The sequence below is a fragment of the Nymphaea colorata genome, chromosome 1 (assembly GCF_008831285.2).
Source record: "Nymphaea colorata isolate Beijing-Zhang1983 chromosome 1, ASM883128v2, whole genome shotgun sequence".
NCBI classification, from domain to species: domain Eukaryota; kingdom Viridiplantae; phylum Streptophyta; class Magnoliopsida; order Nymphaeales; family Nymphaeaceae; genus Nymphaea; species Nymphaea colorata.
Window position 1 is genome coordinate 40,531,248 of NC_045138.2, and position 17,569 is coordinate 40,548,816.

Here is a 17,569-nt window from a genome sequence, read left to right on the forward strand (position 1 = left end):
CTATTATTTGGATTTGGTATCCTGTTTCATAATGGAATTTCAGTTATCAGCCTAATATCCAACTGGGTTTAATAAACTTTAGATCTGATCCTAGGATCCTAATTCAATTATATAGAATTCAATTAAGTCGACTTCAGCAAAAGATGGATGTGGCCCGAATCCGGACCATTTAGGTTAGTGCTTGGGTTCAAGAAGATATTCATCGACAATTATGGTTCTTGGCTTTTGTTTGGTATGAAAGAAAACCGGCTAGCATTGATTCTTCATTAACATCACACTTCTTTTAGTATATGAATGCAAATAATATTTAGAATGCGAATGTTGCCGACATTGAGTGAGGTAGGTTTTCTGATATTCATGAGATTAAACACCATCATGTTATTCAAAAGCAAATAATGAATGTACCGCTATTGAATGCGTACAAGCTTTTGAAAATGAACTAAAATGAGAGATCTTCTAGTCAGGAAAATTGGGTAGTTGGATGAATCTATTCCCTTGGCATTTCATCATGATGGAAGGAGAAAGCTTTTGTTTTTAATTGGCAAAAGCTCCTTTGTTAGACCACTAAACTTTGAACAAAGCCTTGTTTTAAGAGTAGAAAAGGCAAGGCTTGAAGATCGGCATTCTTTTGTGCTTAAGTTGTTCCTAATCAAGGTAGAATTTAAAAATTGCTTATTCCTTCCTTCTCTGAACGCATATTCTTTTCCCTTCATAGCAGAGAGGTTGTGATGTGGTGCCGGTGTGGCTTAATTAGAAAAATGGAGTGATATGAGACCAAATTTGTTTATATCGGCCGATATATTGATTAATATTGACATTTATAGCGATATTTTTAAGATAAAACATTAAAGTACTGGCTGCCCAATACATAGTGAATTCAGTAAGCTTAGAAAATATGTGAAGTTATTAAAATCAAATTTATAAGTAATTTGTAAAAGACCTATGTTGTTTGCAACTGACCTGTTATATTTTGTGCGGTGCCAGGTCGGTTCTGTTTCTTCACCTAAGAAAAAGAAAAAGCAAAAGTCGGCGTGCGGGACCAAACGCACTCTCCCTTCCAAGGCAAATTTCAAAGTAGCCGTTGCACCTCGCATGGTGAATTTACCAAATTACCCCTTCACATTAAACAAGTCCAGGGATCCACACTACACCACAGTATTCTTTAGTCGCTGGTTCGATTCTTGTGGGTGTCAACCACCTTCAATTTTTAATTCTTGTCTCCCAAAAACAGAAAAAAAAATGTACATCCCTCTTTTAATTGTAAACATAAAGGCTTTAACCATGGGACAAGAGCCAGGTTGGTTGATAGGAAGATTTTTTGTTTTTTTTTTTTAAGTAAAATTTCTAAAATTGGACCCTCTTAGTGACTTATTTTATGTTTTTACAACGTAGGCTACTTCACGAGTTAAGAATGGATGAAATTCACTTGCTGTGAGTAGAAACCGGCTGATTGTGGCTTGATCCAATCTCAGTGTATAAGATCTGGACACTAAACTTGGTTATAGATATAGGACCCGACCCGGATCTGTTGTTTGGCCTAGACTGGAATTTTCTAAGTAAGCTCTATTCATGTAAACATATTAAATCACCTTGGTATAAAAAAATACCAGAAAGGGAGGGAGAACTACTGCCGTCATTTGGGAAGAGAGCAAGGTCTTCTTTGTAAATCCTCTCTGGTTTGGTCGGTTCTTCCCACCTTTTCAAACACGCTCCTCCTTTTTAAAGTAGTCTTCCTTCTCTAACGGCCTTCCCGTTCTGTCTCTCTGTCTTTCTCTCTCTGTCCCTCCCTTCCTCCCTCCTCAAGAATCAATCTGTGGCTAAAACGGGTTAATTGTTCTTCCCCTTCCTCCATTTTCACCGGCTTTCAAGCTTCAGGAAAAAAGGATGAGGTGCTTTGCAAATGCTTCTCTTTCAACAAGCCCCAGCAGGAGAAGTCTCTTAGAAGAAGAAGCTGATGTTTCTTCTTCTGATGACAGCGTCCTGTCACATCTATTCATTTCCGAGACAGATTCCGAGTATATATCGAGTCCTTCATCAAATGCTTCCTTCAATGCCGGTCCAACATTGAATTGCGGCCGCGGGAATTCATTAGCTGTACTTTCCGGCCATGTGGGATCAGTTTCTTGCCTGGCTCTCTGCGGCGAATTCGTGCTCAGCGCATCTCAAGGCACGGATATCCGAGTTTGGCAGCAGCCGGACCTTCGGCAGTTTGCAAAGTTCGGCCATGGAGATGGCTCGGTTAAGGCGCTGGTTGCAGCGGGGAACAGGGTCTTCACTGCCCATCAGGACTCGAGGATCAGAGTCTGGAAAGTGAGCAGAAGCTCCGAGAATGCCTTCCGATTGATCGCCACCATGCCAACAACCAGAGACTATCTCGGCAAGTTCATGAAGCAGAGCAATTATGTGCAAACTAGGCGGCACCACCGGCGTCTATGGATCGAGCACGCGGACAGCATCTCCTGCTTGGCTGTCTCGAATGGCTTCATATACTCCGGCTCATGGGACAAGACCCTCAAGATCTGGAGAATTTCAGATCTCAAATGCCTCGAATCCATTGTTGCGCACGACGACGCAATCAACGCAGTTGTAGCTCACAGAGGACTAGTGTACTCTGCATCAGCCGATGGCAAGGTGAAGGTGTGGAACAAGAACAATGCTTCTTCTTTTAGCTGGAAACATTGCCTGTGGAGTCTACTAGAGGGACACAAGGATGTGTCTCTGAACTCAATAGTTGTATGTGAGGATGGGAGATTGGTATATGGGGGGGAGTCAGATGGGTATGTCATGGGGTGGGAAGGGGATGCTGAGTGTCAGAAATGGAAGTTGGTATGTGAAGTTAGAGCACATGCCATGGCTGTGCTGTGTTTGTGTTCAGTGGGGGAGTTTCTCTGCAGCGGTTCTGCTGATAAGAGCATCAGAGTTTGGAAGAGAGAGATTGGTGGTGGGCTTTCCAATTTGAGGGTTATATGTGGGCATGAGGGGCCAGTTAAGTGCCTGCAAGCTTCTTCACCCAGTGTTGGAGGAGGATTCATTCTGTACAGTGGGAGTCTTGATAAAAGTCTGAGGGTTTGGTGGGTTCCTAAGGATTGTGATGCAGAGAATGAGAATGATCCTTATACTATATACAAGAAAGATCAGAAAGAGAGGCATGTTATTGCTGTGCCTGTATAAATTTTTCATTACTGGAGCTGCGGATTTTTTTTTTTTTTTTTTTTTTTTGGTTTTTGGCTTTCAGGGGATAGTAAAAAAGATTGATACCGTGAGCTTTGATTGCTGCCCATAGCGGAAAAATAGGCAAATGACGCTTTTTTTTTTGTCATGTTTGAATGTGTGTAAAAACAGGGGTTTGTTTTAAGATTGACATACTAGAAGCATTGTGATTTTTTTTTTTTTGGGGTATCAATAACATTCCAGTTTGGTTTGTGGATTCTTTTAAATTCATGACTTCAATGTGGAGAAAGTTTTGATATGTATAGCACTACTTTTTTTGAATAAATTGTACTTGGTCAAATTTCCTCAAAACTGCAGGCGTTTCTTTTTCTTTAGATTGTTCTTGCTCCTTCATCAACCAATCCTTATCAACTATTACTCTCAGAAAAAGCTCAGCCAACGCAATGATCAGATTGAACTTGATTTTGCATCTTTATACAAGTCGCAGTCAATTTTGGAGAGAGGACCTAATCATGAAGTTGAAGTGAAACGCACACAAGGGAGGAAGGAAAGCAGTTGCTTGCTGGGTTGGTTTGGTTGCCACTTGCCATGTCAAAGAATCAACCATGGTTTTTCTCTCTCACCTCCGGCGTACCTTTTTAAGTTGGCATCTTCCGGATAAAGTCTGCGTGGGGTTTAAGCCCTCGTCCTTTGTTAGTCACTAATGAAGATATATACAACAAAAAATACGCTCTGATGGAGCTCTAACTTTCAATTACAGGCTCACAGAAAGAACTTCAAGAGACTCAACCTGAACGCATCTCGTGCGATTCCTTTTCCACTCCTCTTGAGCCAGTTTTCAATTTTCTGCAAATTCAAGCAGTTACAGCCACAATTGAGAACGTGTTCCTTCTATCTGTTCCAAAGCATGTCTTCTAGACGACGGTCACCGTTCCTCCCATTGTGTTTCATTTCGTTTCATGTCTTACATATAAACGAAACGACCACATGAAATGCGTCTTTCCAACACTTGTCCAGCACCTTATCCGAGCAACGTTGGTGATGCCACCACCTAAACCTTTGAGTGAGGTCAGTGGGAAGATTATTGCTCCTGCCAAATTTGTAAAGAGAAAGAGACTTTAATTGAAAAGTTGCAGCGTTTCAGCCATGTAAAACATTTCTTTCAACCCTGAATGAAAAAAATCGCATCATCTGATCGTCGGCATAGAAAGTAGAGGAGAGAAGGGGGTGAAGACTACCAACTGATGGGACCTTGATGTGCTTCGTCTAAATGCAGGCGGGTCGCCTTGTCTGATTCCCCTACGAGGAGAGAACCATGCACCCGGCGGACGTCACTGAGGCAACCGTGGCCATAATTTTCCTGACCATTCCACGGAAAACCCCAAATGAAGAAGGGCCTGCTCCAAGAATCGCCGGTCCACCCTGTCCTAAGCCTTGCTAAGATCAATTTTGATACAAGCAGTCTTAGCCTTGCTGGGGCTGAACTGGTGAATGATCTCCAGGCTAAGTAAGAAACTATCCTGAATCAGGAACTGCGCAGTCAATTTCCGCGTCTGAAATGGGGCTCAGGAAGCAGTTGTTCTCCTCAGCCGAAACTATAGGTCCCCCGGCACTGGTGGCAGAGAGCTCTCCAGTCGACCGGACGTCACAGAGGAGCTCAGTGAAATATTTCGTGCATGCTCCAAAAATAACAGACGGATCATAGAGCACCGCTCCACCGTCCTGAATACAGTGATTCTTCTTCCTCCTCCTCCTCCCTTAAGCCGCCGCGTGAAAGAACTTGGTGTTTCTAAGCCACTGAAAATGGTTTTTGAATTCAACAAATTGAACAAAGGATTAGAAGATCGGTTGATAGAATGGGAACAGGATTCATGCGTGCATGTTATCAAGCTAAAATCAGATTTCGGTCAAAATTACAGGCGACTCGAATCAACTAATGAAGACAAACTTTAATCGAAAATTAAAGGCCCAACATATTCTTTAAGGATGTGTTTGGTAGCCTTAAATCTCATGTCCGTGACTGGTATGGAATTCCTTTTACATGGGATCCACAGAGGATTTGGGATCTTCAGTATATGGCCAAAACGTCATATTAATTTAAGGTTGGATGGGGAGGGTTTCTGACCTATAAATGCTCGGATTGAGATTCCTAGAGACCTCAAATCACCTCGGAACTCAAGAGAAAACTGATTATTACAGTTGGAAAAGTGGCCATGTTCACCATTTAAATGCACGACTACGACGAAAATCCACTAGATTATCGTCACTCTCAATGTTGGAAATCAAGCTATGACAATCCCTTGATTAACTCTTTTCTCTTTCTTGATTCTTTGTTGATAATCACCAATTTCACCAGTTTATAAAAAATAAAAAGTTGAAAACAAATTACTTAAACCGACCACACTTATCACGTAGGAAGCGTTTCCGGACTGGGTAACAAATCACAGAAGCAAGTGGGTTTTTCCTATTTCTTTCGATTTTTGTTTTGCTTTTTCTGTTCTACACTAGTAAAAAAACCGCCGGTTGCCGGCCGCTGCCATTCTCAACCACTCTATCTCTCCACACCAGGGGTGTCATTGGATTCTTTTTTCGCTCACCAGCACTGTCATTGGTGGTTTCTAGTTTTTCCTTTCCCATGAATGTTTGATGAGAAATCAATGGCAAGCATGACATGTGACAGTAGTTCCCGTTCACATGCTTCTTCTTTATCATCCTGATTTTCTTAGTTTCCATAAGGCCATGACAGCTGAAAATATGTGAGTATCTGATCAATCAAATCCTCAAAGTCACAGCTACCAGCAAATTCCAACTCTTTATGTCTGGATTCACCTTGTTTTGGAACCACCAAAAAAATGAGATATGACGGACAAAACAAATCCACATGATTCAAAAGCAGCAAGATTCAATAGTCTAATCTGGTGCCCATTTTTTAGCTCAAAAAGTCGCATGAGTTGCATGAAAAGACAACCACTGGTGGAGCCACATCTGAGCGAGGATATAAAATAAGCCCATGCACTTTCCAGAACTCACAATGTGGTTTCAATCTAAAAAAGCCCTTATAAATGGGTTCAACATGGTTGATTTTAATAGAAAATCTACCGGAAATGATCTTTATACATGACCAACTAAAATCGTAGATAATTTGATTTGTATGTATAATAGGCACACATGCCAGACGCTAGTGTGATGGGCTCTACTAATTCTGGCATGAGTGGTTAAGTAGTCTCTGCTGCTTAGTGATGGAAAAGTTAAGACCTGATCTGGGTCCAGAGTTTATTAATATGACTTTATAATCAGATAGGGCTGTACAACGAGTCCAGCTATGAGTTATTATGACTCGAACTCATTTGTTTAAGCTCAAGTCGAGCTTGACTCATTTGTAAATGAATCAAGCTCGAGTTTAATTGAAAACTCTAGCTTATATGCGAGTCGAGTTATTAAAGATACATGAAGTCAACTCGAGAAACTCGAGTAAGCTCGTTTAATCTAGGTTATCTTTTTTTTTCGTAATTTTTAATTTTAAAACTAAAAAAAATGATAAAGACAAATGGGTAGTTAGTAAAACAAGTCAGGCTCGAACTGGGACTCAGTCTATCTAGTCGAGCTCCTACTAATCTTATACAGCTCGACTTGAGCTCAAGCTGAGCAAGATACAAGTCGAGTCAAATTGAGCTGACCGAGTTCGAGCTTGACTTGGCTCGTGTCCAGTCATTAAATCAGATTCTCCCAACAGATCTAGATTTGGATTTGGATTTGGACTTTGCAACACCCCATGTGTACGACAGGGACTTGAGAATTATACCATGATAATCGTTTTATATGTCTATTTATCATATGTCCTGGTTGGAAGACTTTTTTTGTGCATCATATGTTGGAAGTAATTAAGATTTAATGCATTATCCCATTACTTATATGAGTGGAGGTTGTGTGACGGAAAGAATTTGTTGCAACCCAGACGATAGCTAGCGATGTCAATGGATCAAGATTTGGATTGAATATCTGATCCAACTGCTTCAGAAAAAAAAAATGATGTGGAGAAAGAATACTATTTGGTTAAGAAATAGATCAGATTTAGATTCAAGAAACGACATCCGATCATATCCACATATTGAGCTCTATGTTTAAGTATATATCCAATGGAATAATAAGCATATTAATATAGCCATTCGAAAGTAGATTATTAGCATATATATATGATTATGTGAGAAGTAGACGTTGCCTCTACTCAACAGATAATTAGTAGATATTTCTTGTCTTTGTGGAAGATTGAGATTCATCAAGTGCTGTCCCCAAGTTTCTCCCAACCAGAAAGGAGATGGGAAAGAGAACAACACCCAACAAACAAGTGCTAAAGTTGGGCACGAAAATTCTATATCGGAAGAGTTTCGAAGAGAAAATATCGAACAAAGATGATGTCGTAACTTCTGGCTTGTCATAAAGGGAAAGCATGATAGTGGGAATGCTTCTAACCTCTTGATGTGGGGAGCAGTTTGCCGTGGCCCGTGCCACACAACATTTTTCAATTTGACGAGAAATCCTTTGAATCCATCCCACCTAATCAAATTCCAAACAAGATTTTCTTTGGCGCTAAAGTTTTGGGGTTATCTGAAAAGTTATGAACTTACGCCATTTTTTCTAGTTCTAAACCTATAAAGACTTTTTATCTTAAATTGATCTCACTAGTTACAATGTCTAATCAGCTCTTTGAATTTTTTATATAACATGGTTGCTAATCCTGGAACTCGGACAAGTGACTCGTCCCTAGAATCACTTGGGTAGGTTGTTTGGATATATATATAAGTAACGTTAGGTGGTGAGCAGAAGAAGTATTTCATCATAGTATAAACTTCATCTTTTCTCCTATTTCTCAAGGTTTCAAGCTTGCTTGAACAAGTAGTGATTTTTCAAATTTATAACAGTAAGGAATATATTTGTAATTTTTGTCAATATAATATATTTTAAGGAATATATTTGTAATTTTTGTCAATATAATATATTTGTAACTTTTGTCAATATATTAAAAAACAACCGGCTACTTCAACCATTTTAGGTTGTTTTTTTTTTCTAAGAATCCAACCAAATCTAAATTGAAATTGGATTGTAAAAAATGTTGAGGAATAACTGTCGTACTTCTTTCATAAATTGGATTCTTTGGCATGTCTTTGTGTATGAGGATGTCCATTTTGTTATTCGGCTACGCACCGTCTTTTGTTTGTTGTTGTTGGGTGACTCAGTTGCTCAGTCTATCAACACTCTCATCACCCTTTTATTTTGTTTTATTGTACTGCTTTATTGTATATTTTTTTTTGTATTTTGTTGTTGTGGTTTGTTTTTATATCTAGAAGACTTTTTGTTTCTAAATTTTTTTATGTTTTTTCATTATGTTGGCTCTCTCTCTCTCTCTCCCTATATATATATATATATATATATATATATATATATATATATATATATATATATATATATATATATATATATATATATATATATATATATATATATATATATATATATATATATATATCACACACACACAAAAATCGACTTCTATTTCATTTTTTTTAAATCCAACCCTACAAATGCCATGCTATATGCCATTGGCTAATTTAATATGGTGGAAAAGGTCATTTGAATCGATCAACACTAACATTGTTATCGATAAAAAATACACAGTAGTAAAGTAGAAAATTTTGAGAAAATAATCATTTATAATAATTAAATTAGCACGACTTGGTTGACACTGATTATTCACCGGGAAGAACCGCTTGACTTAGGCGATGACTTGGGCGAGTCGTTTGACTTGGATGAGTTAACTCATACACGGGAGGCCCTTATTTTCCGATCAAGACCCCCAAGTCCAACCAAGTCAGCGAGTCAACTCGTAACCACGGGATCGAGCTATCAATTGGTAACCTCGGAAATAATAAAAAACTAGGTCTTAACTTTTTAAGATAAAATTTAAAAGAGCTACCCATTAACAGAAAACATTAATTTTGAATATAAAATCATAAAAAATATACAAGCGTGTCTAAAAGGTTATGCAATTAAATACAAAAAAACAGCGACGTTAAAATCAATCATGAATCGGTCCCATTGATTGATAAGATACTGATCAAAAGAGAACAAGCGTCCGGTAATTAAGTAATTTTAAACTTTAAATTTCTTTATATGTTTGAAATTAGTTGATTTTAACATCATAAAAGAAAATCACCCAATAGGGACTGATGAGCATTTTCTCAAGGTTTTAAAAAAAAAGAAAACGATGGAAACGAATACTTACAACATTTATGTTCCAGCTTAGTTAGCAAAATAATTATCTTTTATAAATGTGGCAGACACCACAAGTGAAATTAACTAGGGAATAGTTTTAAACTAAAGAAAACCATAAGCGTCAAAGTTTATTTCCACTTCTCTTTATTAAATGTTTAACACCTAGCAGTAAAAGAAAAATGTCTAAACTGTATTAAACGTTAGTTGATATTATCTGATTTACAAATGGATGGTGATAAATGTTTTACTATAATTTTTGGGTAAGATTCATAAAACACTTCTAACTACCAAACGATCCATTAAGTTCACATCTAAAACTTAACAAATCTGTAGATTTTAAAAAGCCGGTTAGCGGCTACTTTCTATCCCTTTCATAGAAAGGAGCCCTTGTAATTATATACATTTAATTATATTGGAATCTGCTCAACTCTACCATGTCAATTTTAAAAAATAAAAAGTTTTCCAATGATTTTTTTTTAATTTAAAAAAAACTATTTTTGGTGTAAAACCCTCAAGGTCATATCTTTATTCTTCTAAGATTCTACCATGCTTTTGTCTCTAGATGTACCTTGAATGCATTCTTCAACCCTAATGTATGTCGCAACTACCATTATTTGCTACCGAAAAGAATAATGCATCAAAACATGACAGTGACTATAAGATTTGAATCTTGAACCGCGCCATGTTACCCGCTTGCATTTTATATCTGAAAAAATTAAAGAATTTTTTTTTAAATATTGGAGGCGAGAGAGACCACTCCTTTTAGCAAACTGATTTCAAAATAGGCTGATTTTAGAGTGATTTTAATTGATTCAGACCGAATCCGCAAATGATCTGATTCAGTGGATTCAAAAGTGCCGTGTGCCAATTAAAAATTTATCTTATTATTATTTTTTTTAATATATTATTTTTTTACTATGCTTGCAACATTATTTAGATGGCAGAGCTTGTAGTTATGAATGTCATGATTTTGATTTCTCATGTCTACATCATGAAGAAAGAAATTCGACACGAACGGACATGATTTTGACATTACAAAACAATGACTTGACAAAGGAATGAAATAGTGGTTCCATGCCCACAGTTGGCAGATCGCCGATAATAGATGAAATAATTGTGCTTTTAATTGCTGGGAAATGGATTCCCAGGAAAATTAATCGTCGGTTGCCGATTCCAAACTACGAACTCAGTGGCACGCCTGGACTCTCTCCATTTCAGTCAACAAATAAAAATAACTAAATAAGTATTTTGGCTGCACCATATACGTTAGGTGCATACGAAAACAAATATATTTTGTATAAAAATATTTCATTAGCTTTAAAAAAAAATGTGGTCACATGTAAGTGCACTGTAGTATCCTTTGAATTTTAATTTCATATTGAGCGGTTAGTTGGTTGCTAGTTGGTTGTTTATTTTACTTAAAGTAGGCAATTGTGTTTAACTAAAAGGCAATTATTTGAATTAATCATGGCTGCTGGGAATTGAGATTAGGAATATAAATGAATCGGATTTGAATTGGATATAGCATTTACCATATTGAATTTCTTATATGTTCATATATTTGCATTCCAATCCAACCTTTGAATTCGCGATTGAATCTAAACTCCATGCTTACTGTCTGAATTTATCTAAAGTTAAATTTGAATACCATCAAGATGTCATTTCTTAGGTTCAAAGTCTTTTTGAGGCAAGAAAGCTGAATATCTAATCTGAATCCAATTCATTAACACGAAACTACATTTTTCTTGTGAACCAACTTAAAATAGACTTTTATGTTTATAATAAAATAAAAAGAAAAATAAAATATTAAAGATTGGAAAACAAAAAACTCTAATTCATGTAGAAATTTGACGAGGTTAAATGTAATTATGTTTGATTATTAACTAAGGTGATTTTTTTTCTCTAAAATTAACCCCAAGGAATTCCAATTCCAATTACCAGGTCAAACTCTAATGCTGCGTTAATTACTCATGGGGTGATCCACACTGTCAAGGTCCGTAACCAACAATCCGCCAGCTGGTGAAGTCGATAAAGCAAAGACAGTTTCGGGGAAGAAAACACGATCATTTTTCAACGTGGCAGAAGATTGGAGACAGCTTGATTCTTAAATCAGCATTTGATGATTTTCTAGCTGTCGTAACACCTGGGCTGCAATGGAACCGGATGCTGCCCGTAGGTTTAACCGGTAGGCCCGGTGGCTAGGGCTTCACCTCGTGCCTATAAATACCGCGATATCCCCTAGCCCCCCGCCTCCAGGACGCGTAAGCTTCGGGTTGGATAGACTGTGAGTGGAGGAGAGAGAAAGAGGGAGGGGTCAAATTCCCAAGAAAACGTTTACTCAGAGACCACAGCCAAACGCCGGAAAGGTAAACGCTTTCCTCTTCGTCTTCTTCTTACTTTTTCATCGTCTTCTTGGAAAGGAAGAAAACTAGGGATTGTTGGCGAAATTCCTTCGTTTAGTTCATGAATTCGTTCATGAAAACTTGCTGTCGCGGCATCAGGGGGCGTCCGTCATCATTCTTGGCTCAATCCGTTGGCCTGAGGTCCACGGAATGACGGGAATGGCCTTTTCTGGCTTCGGTATATGCGAATTGCTTGTGTCTATTTAGCACGATTGTTTCGTAACGATTCGTGAGCTATGTCTTCATCCGCGGTTTCCGAGGGATCGGATTTCGTTTAGTCGTGCTTTTTGTTGCTTTCTGCTTTCTCTTTGGAGAGAGTGTCCACACGGAGCCTTCTGGAATTCTGTACGATGTTTTCGATATGGATTTCGGGAGCCAGGGAGTCCTTTGCGACTTTGCGTTATGTTCCGTTCTAGATTTTCAATTTCGCTTCATCTTCTTCTGATTTGGCGCTGATATGAAGGTGCGGCTTCAATTATTCTGCTGTTTCCATCAGTTGATCTTTTAACTATTTCCGACTAGTTTTGGTGATTCTGGACAAACGTTCTTCATTCCTCCATAATTTCCAAGGAGTCCCTTTCAAGGAAATTGATCAGACAGGAACAGAAACACTGACAGAGGAAGACACCTGTCTCTCTCTCTCGCTCTCTAAGTTGTTTGTGGACTTTTGTTCCTTTTTTACCTCTTTAATTTCTTCTTCTCTTTTACGCGGCTTCCGGGCTTGAGTTACGTATCTGAAAGCCTAGTGCCGGACTCTCCGCGTTTTTGCTTTTAAAAGGGGAAAAATATCACCCGACAGCCCTAGCTCACAGGGCCTTCATAAATTCGCGGTAGTTTACTTTATTGGCGTTTCGCCGGTGGCACGCACCCGCGTGGTTACAACGGCAAACCGCCAAGATGGACTTCATGTGAAGAGCCCGTCCCCTCAATGGTTCTTTATCAGCCGCCTAGTTTGACCGGTGAATCCATTGGTAGGCAGACGGTGCTTTGCTCAGCTGGTTGTCGTTCTTCCTGCTCTGGATCCAATCTTAGACAAATGGGTCATATCCAGGATTTTGCCATTTCTGGCTGATCCTGAGTTCGACTCCGGTCGACTTTTTGTATTCCGCTGTCAGGATCTAACCCTGGCTTGCACTTGAAGTTAGGGATGTAAATAGACTGGATATATCCAATTACCAACTTACATTTGAACCGCGTAGCAGGATTTGGTAAAGATCTGATTATGTATAGATATCAGATATTATACCTGACCTGAAATGGGCTTTAAAAGATAAAATTCAAATCTGGTTCTGAATCTAAATTTGGATCCAAGTACTATGAAATCCGATTAGAAGTTGGATCTGTCCAGAGTCCCAACGATTTACATCCCTAGTGAAATCGCGTAGGCATTAGGCAAGTGTTCATAATGCCCGTCTCTTGTTGAGTTTTGCCTGTTCATGAATGAGCGGGGAAAGCGTCTCGCTAAATAGGCGAGATGACACGCCCCCTGATGCAGATACATTGCACTAGATACTCTTCGTTTATTGTCTCCTGGGGCCCTACCAGGTGGCTTGTGTGGCATTTAGTCTTTGCGGGTTAGGTCAAGACACTCTGCAATTGATGTAAAGCTTGTTTTCCCGAAAATTGGGTTTGCCTGTCTTGCCTTGCCATGTGATGGTTCAGACTTTGTGCAGAATTAATGTATTTTTCAAAATTTGTATCGCATGGTCATGATGTCCACTTTTTTTAAACCACAACTCTATATTTGGATCGACTACTTTGCATTTGTGAATGATTTTACAAGAATCGAGAATTTAACGATTTTTTAGATTTTGTTAGGTTCGAGGATCCTTATTCAAATAAACTGATGAAATGATTGTTCTAACTTTTGAATAATGATAGGGGTAGTCATATGGTCAAATTTTTGAAGAAAATACATGAAACTGCTTTATAAATGCAATGGCTCGATTTTTGGCAATTATGTTATACCGGATGATCTCTTATTTGCAATTAGGGGAACTGAAATCAGAGTTCGACGGGCCATACTCATAGTATGGTACTATCATGTAGAGGAGGCATAATAAAATATTAAATAAACGATGGATTGAAATTGATGTTTAAACTCAATAAAGCACTTACAGAGGGTTGTTTAATCTCTCTAAAGACAATAGAAACATTTCATAATTTAGTAAAATCTCGTCATTCAAGGTTAACAATTCATTGCCAGATCCATTAGCCAAGCTAATAGGGTGCCGATAATCCGTCCCGTGAAGGCAATCAGCCATCGAACTTGTCACCCTTTTAAAAGCACTCCGCTGGTATGGGGTTGCCATAAAGTGCGATCAGATCCGGCCGTTTACCAAATGCCTGAATCATCTTTAAATGCCTAAAACACGCTTTGAACGGAAGCTTGCGTCTGTACTGTTAGTGCACATTCATCGCCGTTTCTTGTGCCTTAATGGTGGGGTTCACTAAAAGGATGAACTGTTAGTGCTTAGGGTGGTGGCCGAAAGCTGTCATCAAAATTGAAAATAGTCATGTCCACAAAGGGTTGCACCTTGAATAACATTTTACGGTAGACATAGATTTTATATTTGCTCATAATTGTTGGGTCCCTACTCTTGGCTTGTAATTTAGATTCTCAAGGAGAGACGGAGGAGTTTCCTGAAAAATTTCTTTGGGGAATGAGGTTTCGCATCTTCCAATGAGTCGCCTACTTCTCCTGCAACCATTACTTTTGCATGTTATGAGAAAAACGAGATACTTTACCAAAGGGAGTCCCGAAAGAAACGAGTATGCTGATGAATGGATGGAGGATTTCTTGAAGGATTTTGTCCCACTTTTCACCGAAAAAAAATCGAACTTCCATTTTTCCTTATAAACGAAAAAGCTGAGACACTTTTGCGACACTTGCACATGACACGACGGAACTCGAATTATTTAGATTCCATGGTTTTTGCGTGGCGAACTGTGACTGGCTTGACAGGAAAGTGCGGGTTGGACTTTAAGGGAAGCGCTGCCGTGGTAACCTTGGGACCGTAGGTTTGTGAACCCCCGTTTGTCCTTTTGCCCTAGGCTCAGCTGCTGCGTACACGAGTAATTATTTTGCTGGAAGGTTCATCCCCACCCACACAGCCTAATTATTTTGTCTTTTTCTTATGAAACTGCAACCCGTCTAACACTTGTTTTTCCTAGAACAAAGCAGCTTTCCTTCAAACTTTGAGGCTTTTTTTTGGGTGTATGGTGCAAAGTCGAATCCTTAAGTAGCGGTCCTGGCTGAAAAAAATATCACGGTCGGCCTCGACTCTAGTAAGTACACTTGTTTGCGCATTGGCAATCAATGGTATCCGACGAGAGGCGAACCTGTGGCCAGTGGTCGCTGTCTACACTACCCTAGCATTTTTAAAGCGTTTGGTTGCTTTAACCTTGCCCTCACTTCAACTCAAAAATTACAGCTGTTAAAATATTTCAAAAAGAAAATTTCACAATAATACATTAATTTCTTCTTCAAAGAACTAATGTTTAACCTTCAAACCCAAGAGCATCTTGTCATGCCTTCAAACCTAAAAGCGTACGTTTGGTTAGCCCTTAGAAAGTGAGCGTCATTTTATAAGAACATTGTTTAAAAACCCTCTACGGCAGAAGCGCAGGCTTACAGAGGAATACTGCTCGATAAGAAGTGAGGTTTCCACTTCCTGTTCAACGGATTGGATTCACCTAGCCTTCCTTTGTTCTAGTAGCAGATGCTTTATTTGCTGTGTAAATAGAGCATCTTAATTATGATTCTGTCTCTTGCATCATCATGATCCATGGTATATTTAATTAGAAAGTTGGAGAAAAAAGAAATCAAGAAAAGTGAATATGGCTTCAGTTGGCTTCAGGACTTTCTTTAGTTTATAACTAATCATTCTTATAGGTACCACTTCCTGCTCCTTGGATCCTGCTGAAGGGTCTAATCTAACGCCAACAAAATTATTCGACCTGCACCTGCCACATGGTGTGTTGTAGACTGTTTCTTCATTTATCTCTTGAACATCTCTTTACTGCATTTAATATTTTAACGTACAACCGAACTCGCCGTCGTTTAAACTACATAAATATTACCGAGCCGTTCAAGCCTTAAAGTATCTTTTGTGTTATTCGTCCATGTGGTGCTTCGTGGCTTATTTGTTTTTTGTTTTATTTTTTCTTGAAATAAAAAAATCAAGGCGTATGCCACTGTCACATGGTGGACTCCACCGCATCTTTTGGACGTGCACTCCTTTTTTTCTTGTACGCGGAAAGAGTAACACAGTTTACTTGTTCCTAGCTATATGTTTTTGGTTACTGAATTGTGTATGAATTAGTAAAGCCGTTGGGCATGATAGCGTCTCCCTCTCTCTCTCTCCCCATATAAAGAGTTGCAATTGTTGCGCAGGCTTCTAAATCAAAAAGAGAACGAGCGGTTGATGAGACGATAATAATTCATGGCAGCAGCACCAGGAATCATCAGATCCTCACTTAACCCGAATGCACCTCCCTTCATCCCCTCCTCCTTTCAGCGGGTGGAGGACTTCTCTCCGGAGTGGTGGGAGCTCGTGAAATCATCGACGTGGTTCCGAGACTACTGGGTGGATCAGCACCAGGAGATCGTCGATGGTGTTAGCAATGCCGGAGAGGAAGATGACATTGTGGCTCTTCTGCCGGAAACCTTCGAGCTAGAGGAATTTCCCGATCTTCTCGATGAAGGGGTATTCTTTCAGCCTGAGCAGCCGAAGCATCTGATGAGCAATCAAAATGGCGATCTTAATCAAGAGAAATTACGACTGGGTAATTCACTATGTTCATTAGGCCATGACGTTATGTGACATACCTTGATAATAATAATCCCAAATGAATTCGGTTTTTGCACATACAAATTTGTGCTACCACACCGCCACCGGTGCTCTTTATCCATGTTGCTGGCAGAACAGAAGACCATGGTGGCTTTTGGAAAAGTTGCCCATTGGGGACCCTTTCCTTATCCTTCCGGTTGTGCTTTCCATTGTCGTTGCTATCCATTTTGAAAGCTTTCAAATATCTATCATTTCTTTATTTCTGAGAATAGTCCAAAACCCGTATGATATATTTCTTTCATGTCTTTGATGTGGGGACTGTTGAGAATCGTCCTCTTACGGACCATTGGTTTGTTCTTCTAGATCCTTTTTCTGAAAGATGATGAATGATGATGAAATCCCTTTAACGTCCACAGTAATTTTCCTTTTCCCAAAAAGCCAAACTCTTTTCAGGGTACATTTTAGCAGGCCTGCTCGTTACTTAAAATTTTGCTGTACTATGTGGCTTGCAGACATAGCAGAGAGCCTGGGTTTGAAATCGCCAGGAGGCGGGACGTGGGAGCAGCGGGCCAAGTACTGGGAGAAACCACCGCAGACCGTCAGCCCCAGGACCCCCAACCGTAGGATCATTCAGCAGCCGCGATGATCATCTTCACAAGAAAGAAGGGGACACTGCCGTGAGAACTCTCTTGAGTTTTGTCTGCAACTCGCTCTCCCTTCCTTTCCCCTCCTTTTGTTTATTTCCTGTAAAGGGATGCTTAAATATCTGAAGTTGGTCACATGTCTCCTGGCAGCGATCTCTGTTAAGTAAATTTCGGTGAATATTATCTTTCTCTCTTCCTCCCACATCACTGCCGCGCCCTCTCTGCATCTTTCATTTCAACCCGTGCCCTCCCACAAGTTGAGCATAACCAAGTATACTGTGAACCCTGA

The 17,569-nt window shown here is 39.3% G+C and overlaps 2 protein-coding genes across 2 annotated transcripts; both read left to right on the forward strand.

The window, feature by feature from the left end:
• Positions 1 to 1,760: 1,760 nt before the first annotated feature.
• LOC116267501 (protein JINGUBANG) lies at positions 1,761 to 3,437 on the forward strand. Its single transcript, XM_031649247.2, has one exon. The coding sequence runs from the start codon at positions 1,885 to 1,887 to the stop codon at positions 3,169 to 3,171; it is 1,287 nt and encodes a 428-aa protein (XP_031505107.1). The 5' UTR covers positions 1,761 to 1,884; the 3' UTR covers positions 3,172 to 3,437.
• Positions 3,438 to 11,688: 8,251 nt separating this feature from the next.
• Positions 11,689 to 17,469, forward strand: LOC116261292 (protein EARLY RESPONSIVE TO DEHYDRATION 15-like). Its single transcript, XM_031639992.2, has 3 exons — positions 11,689 to 11,807; positions 16,240 to 16,631; positions 17,149 to 17,469. The coding sequence occupies exons 2-3, from the start codon at positions 16,289 to 16,291 to the stop codon at positions 17,280 to 17,282; spliced, it is 477 nt and encodes a 158-aa protein (XP_031495852.1). The 5' UTR covers positions 11,689 to 11,807; positions 16,240 to 16,288; the 3' UTR covers positions 17,283 to 17,469.
• The last annotated feature ends 100 nt before the right edge of the window (positions 17,470 to 17,569 follow it).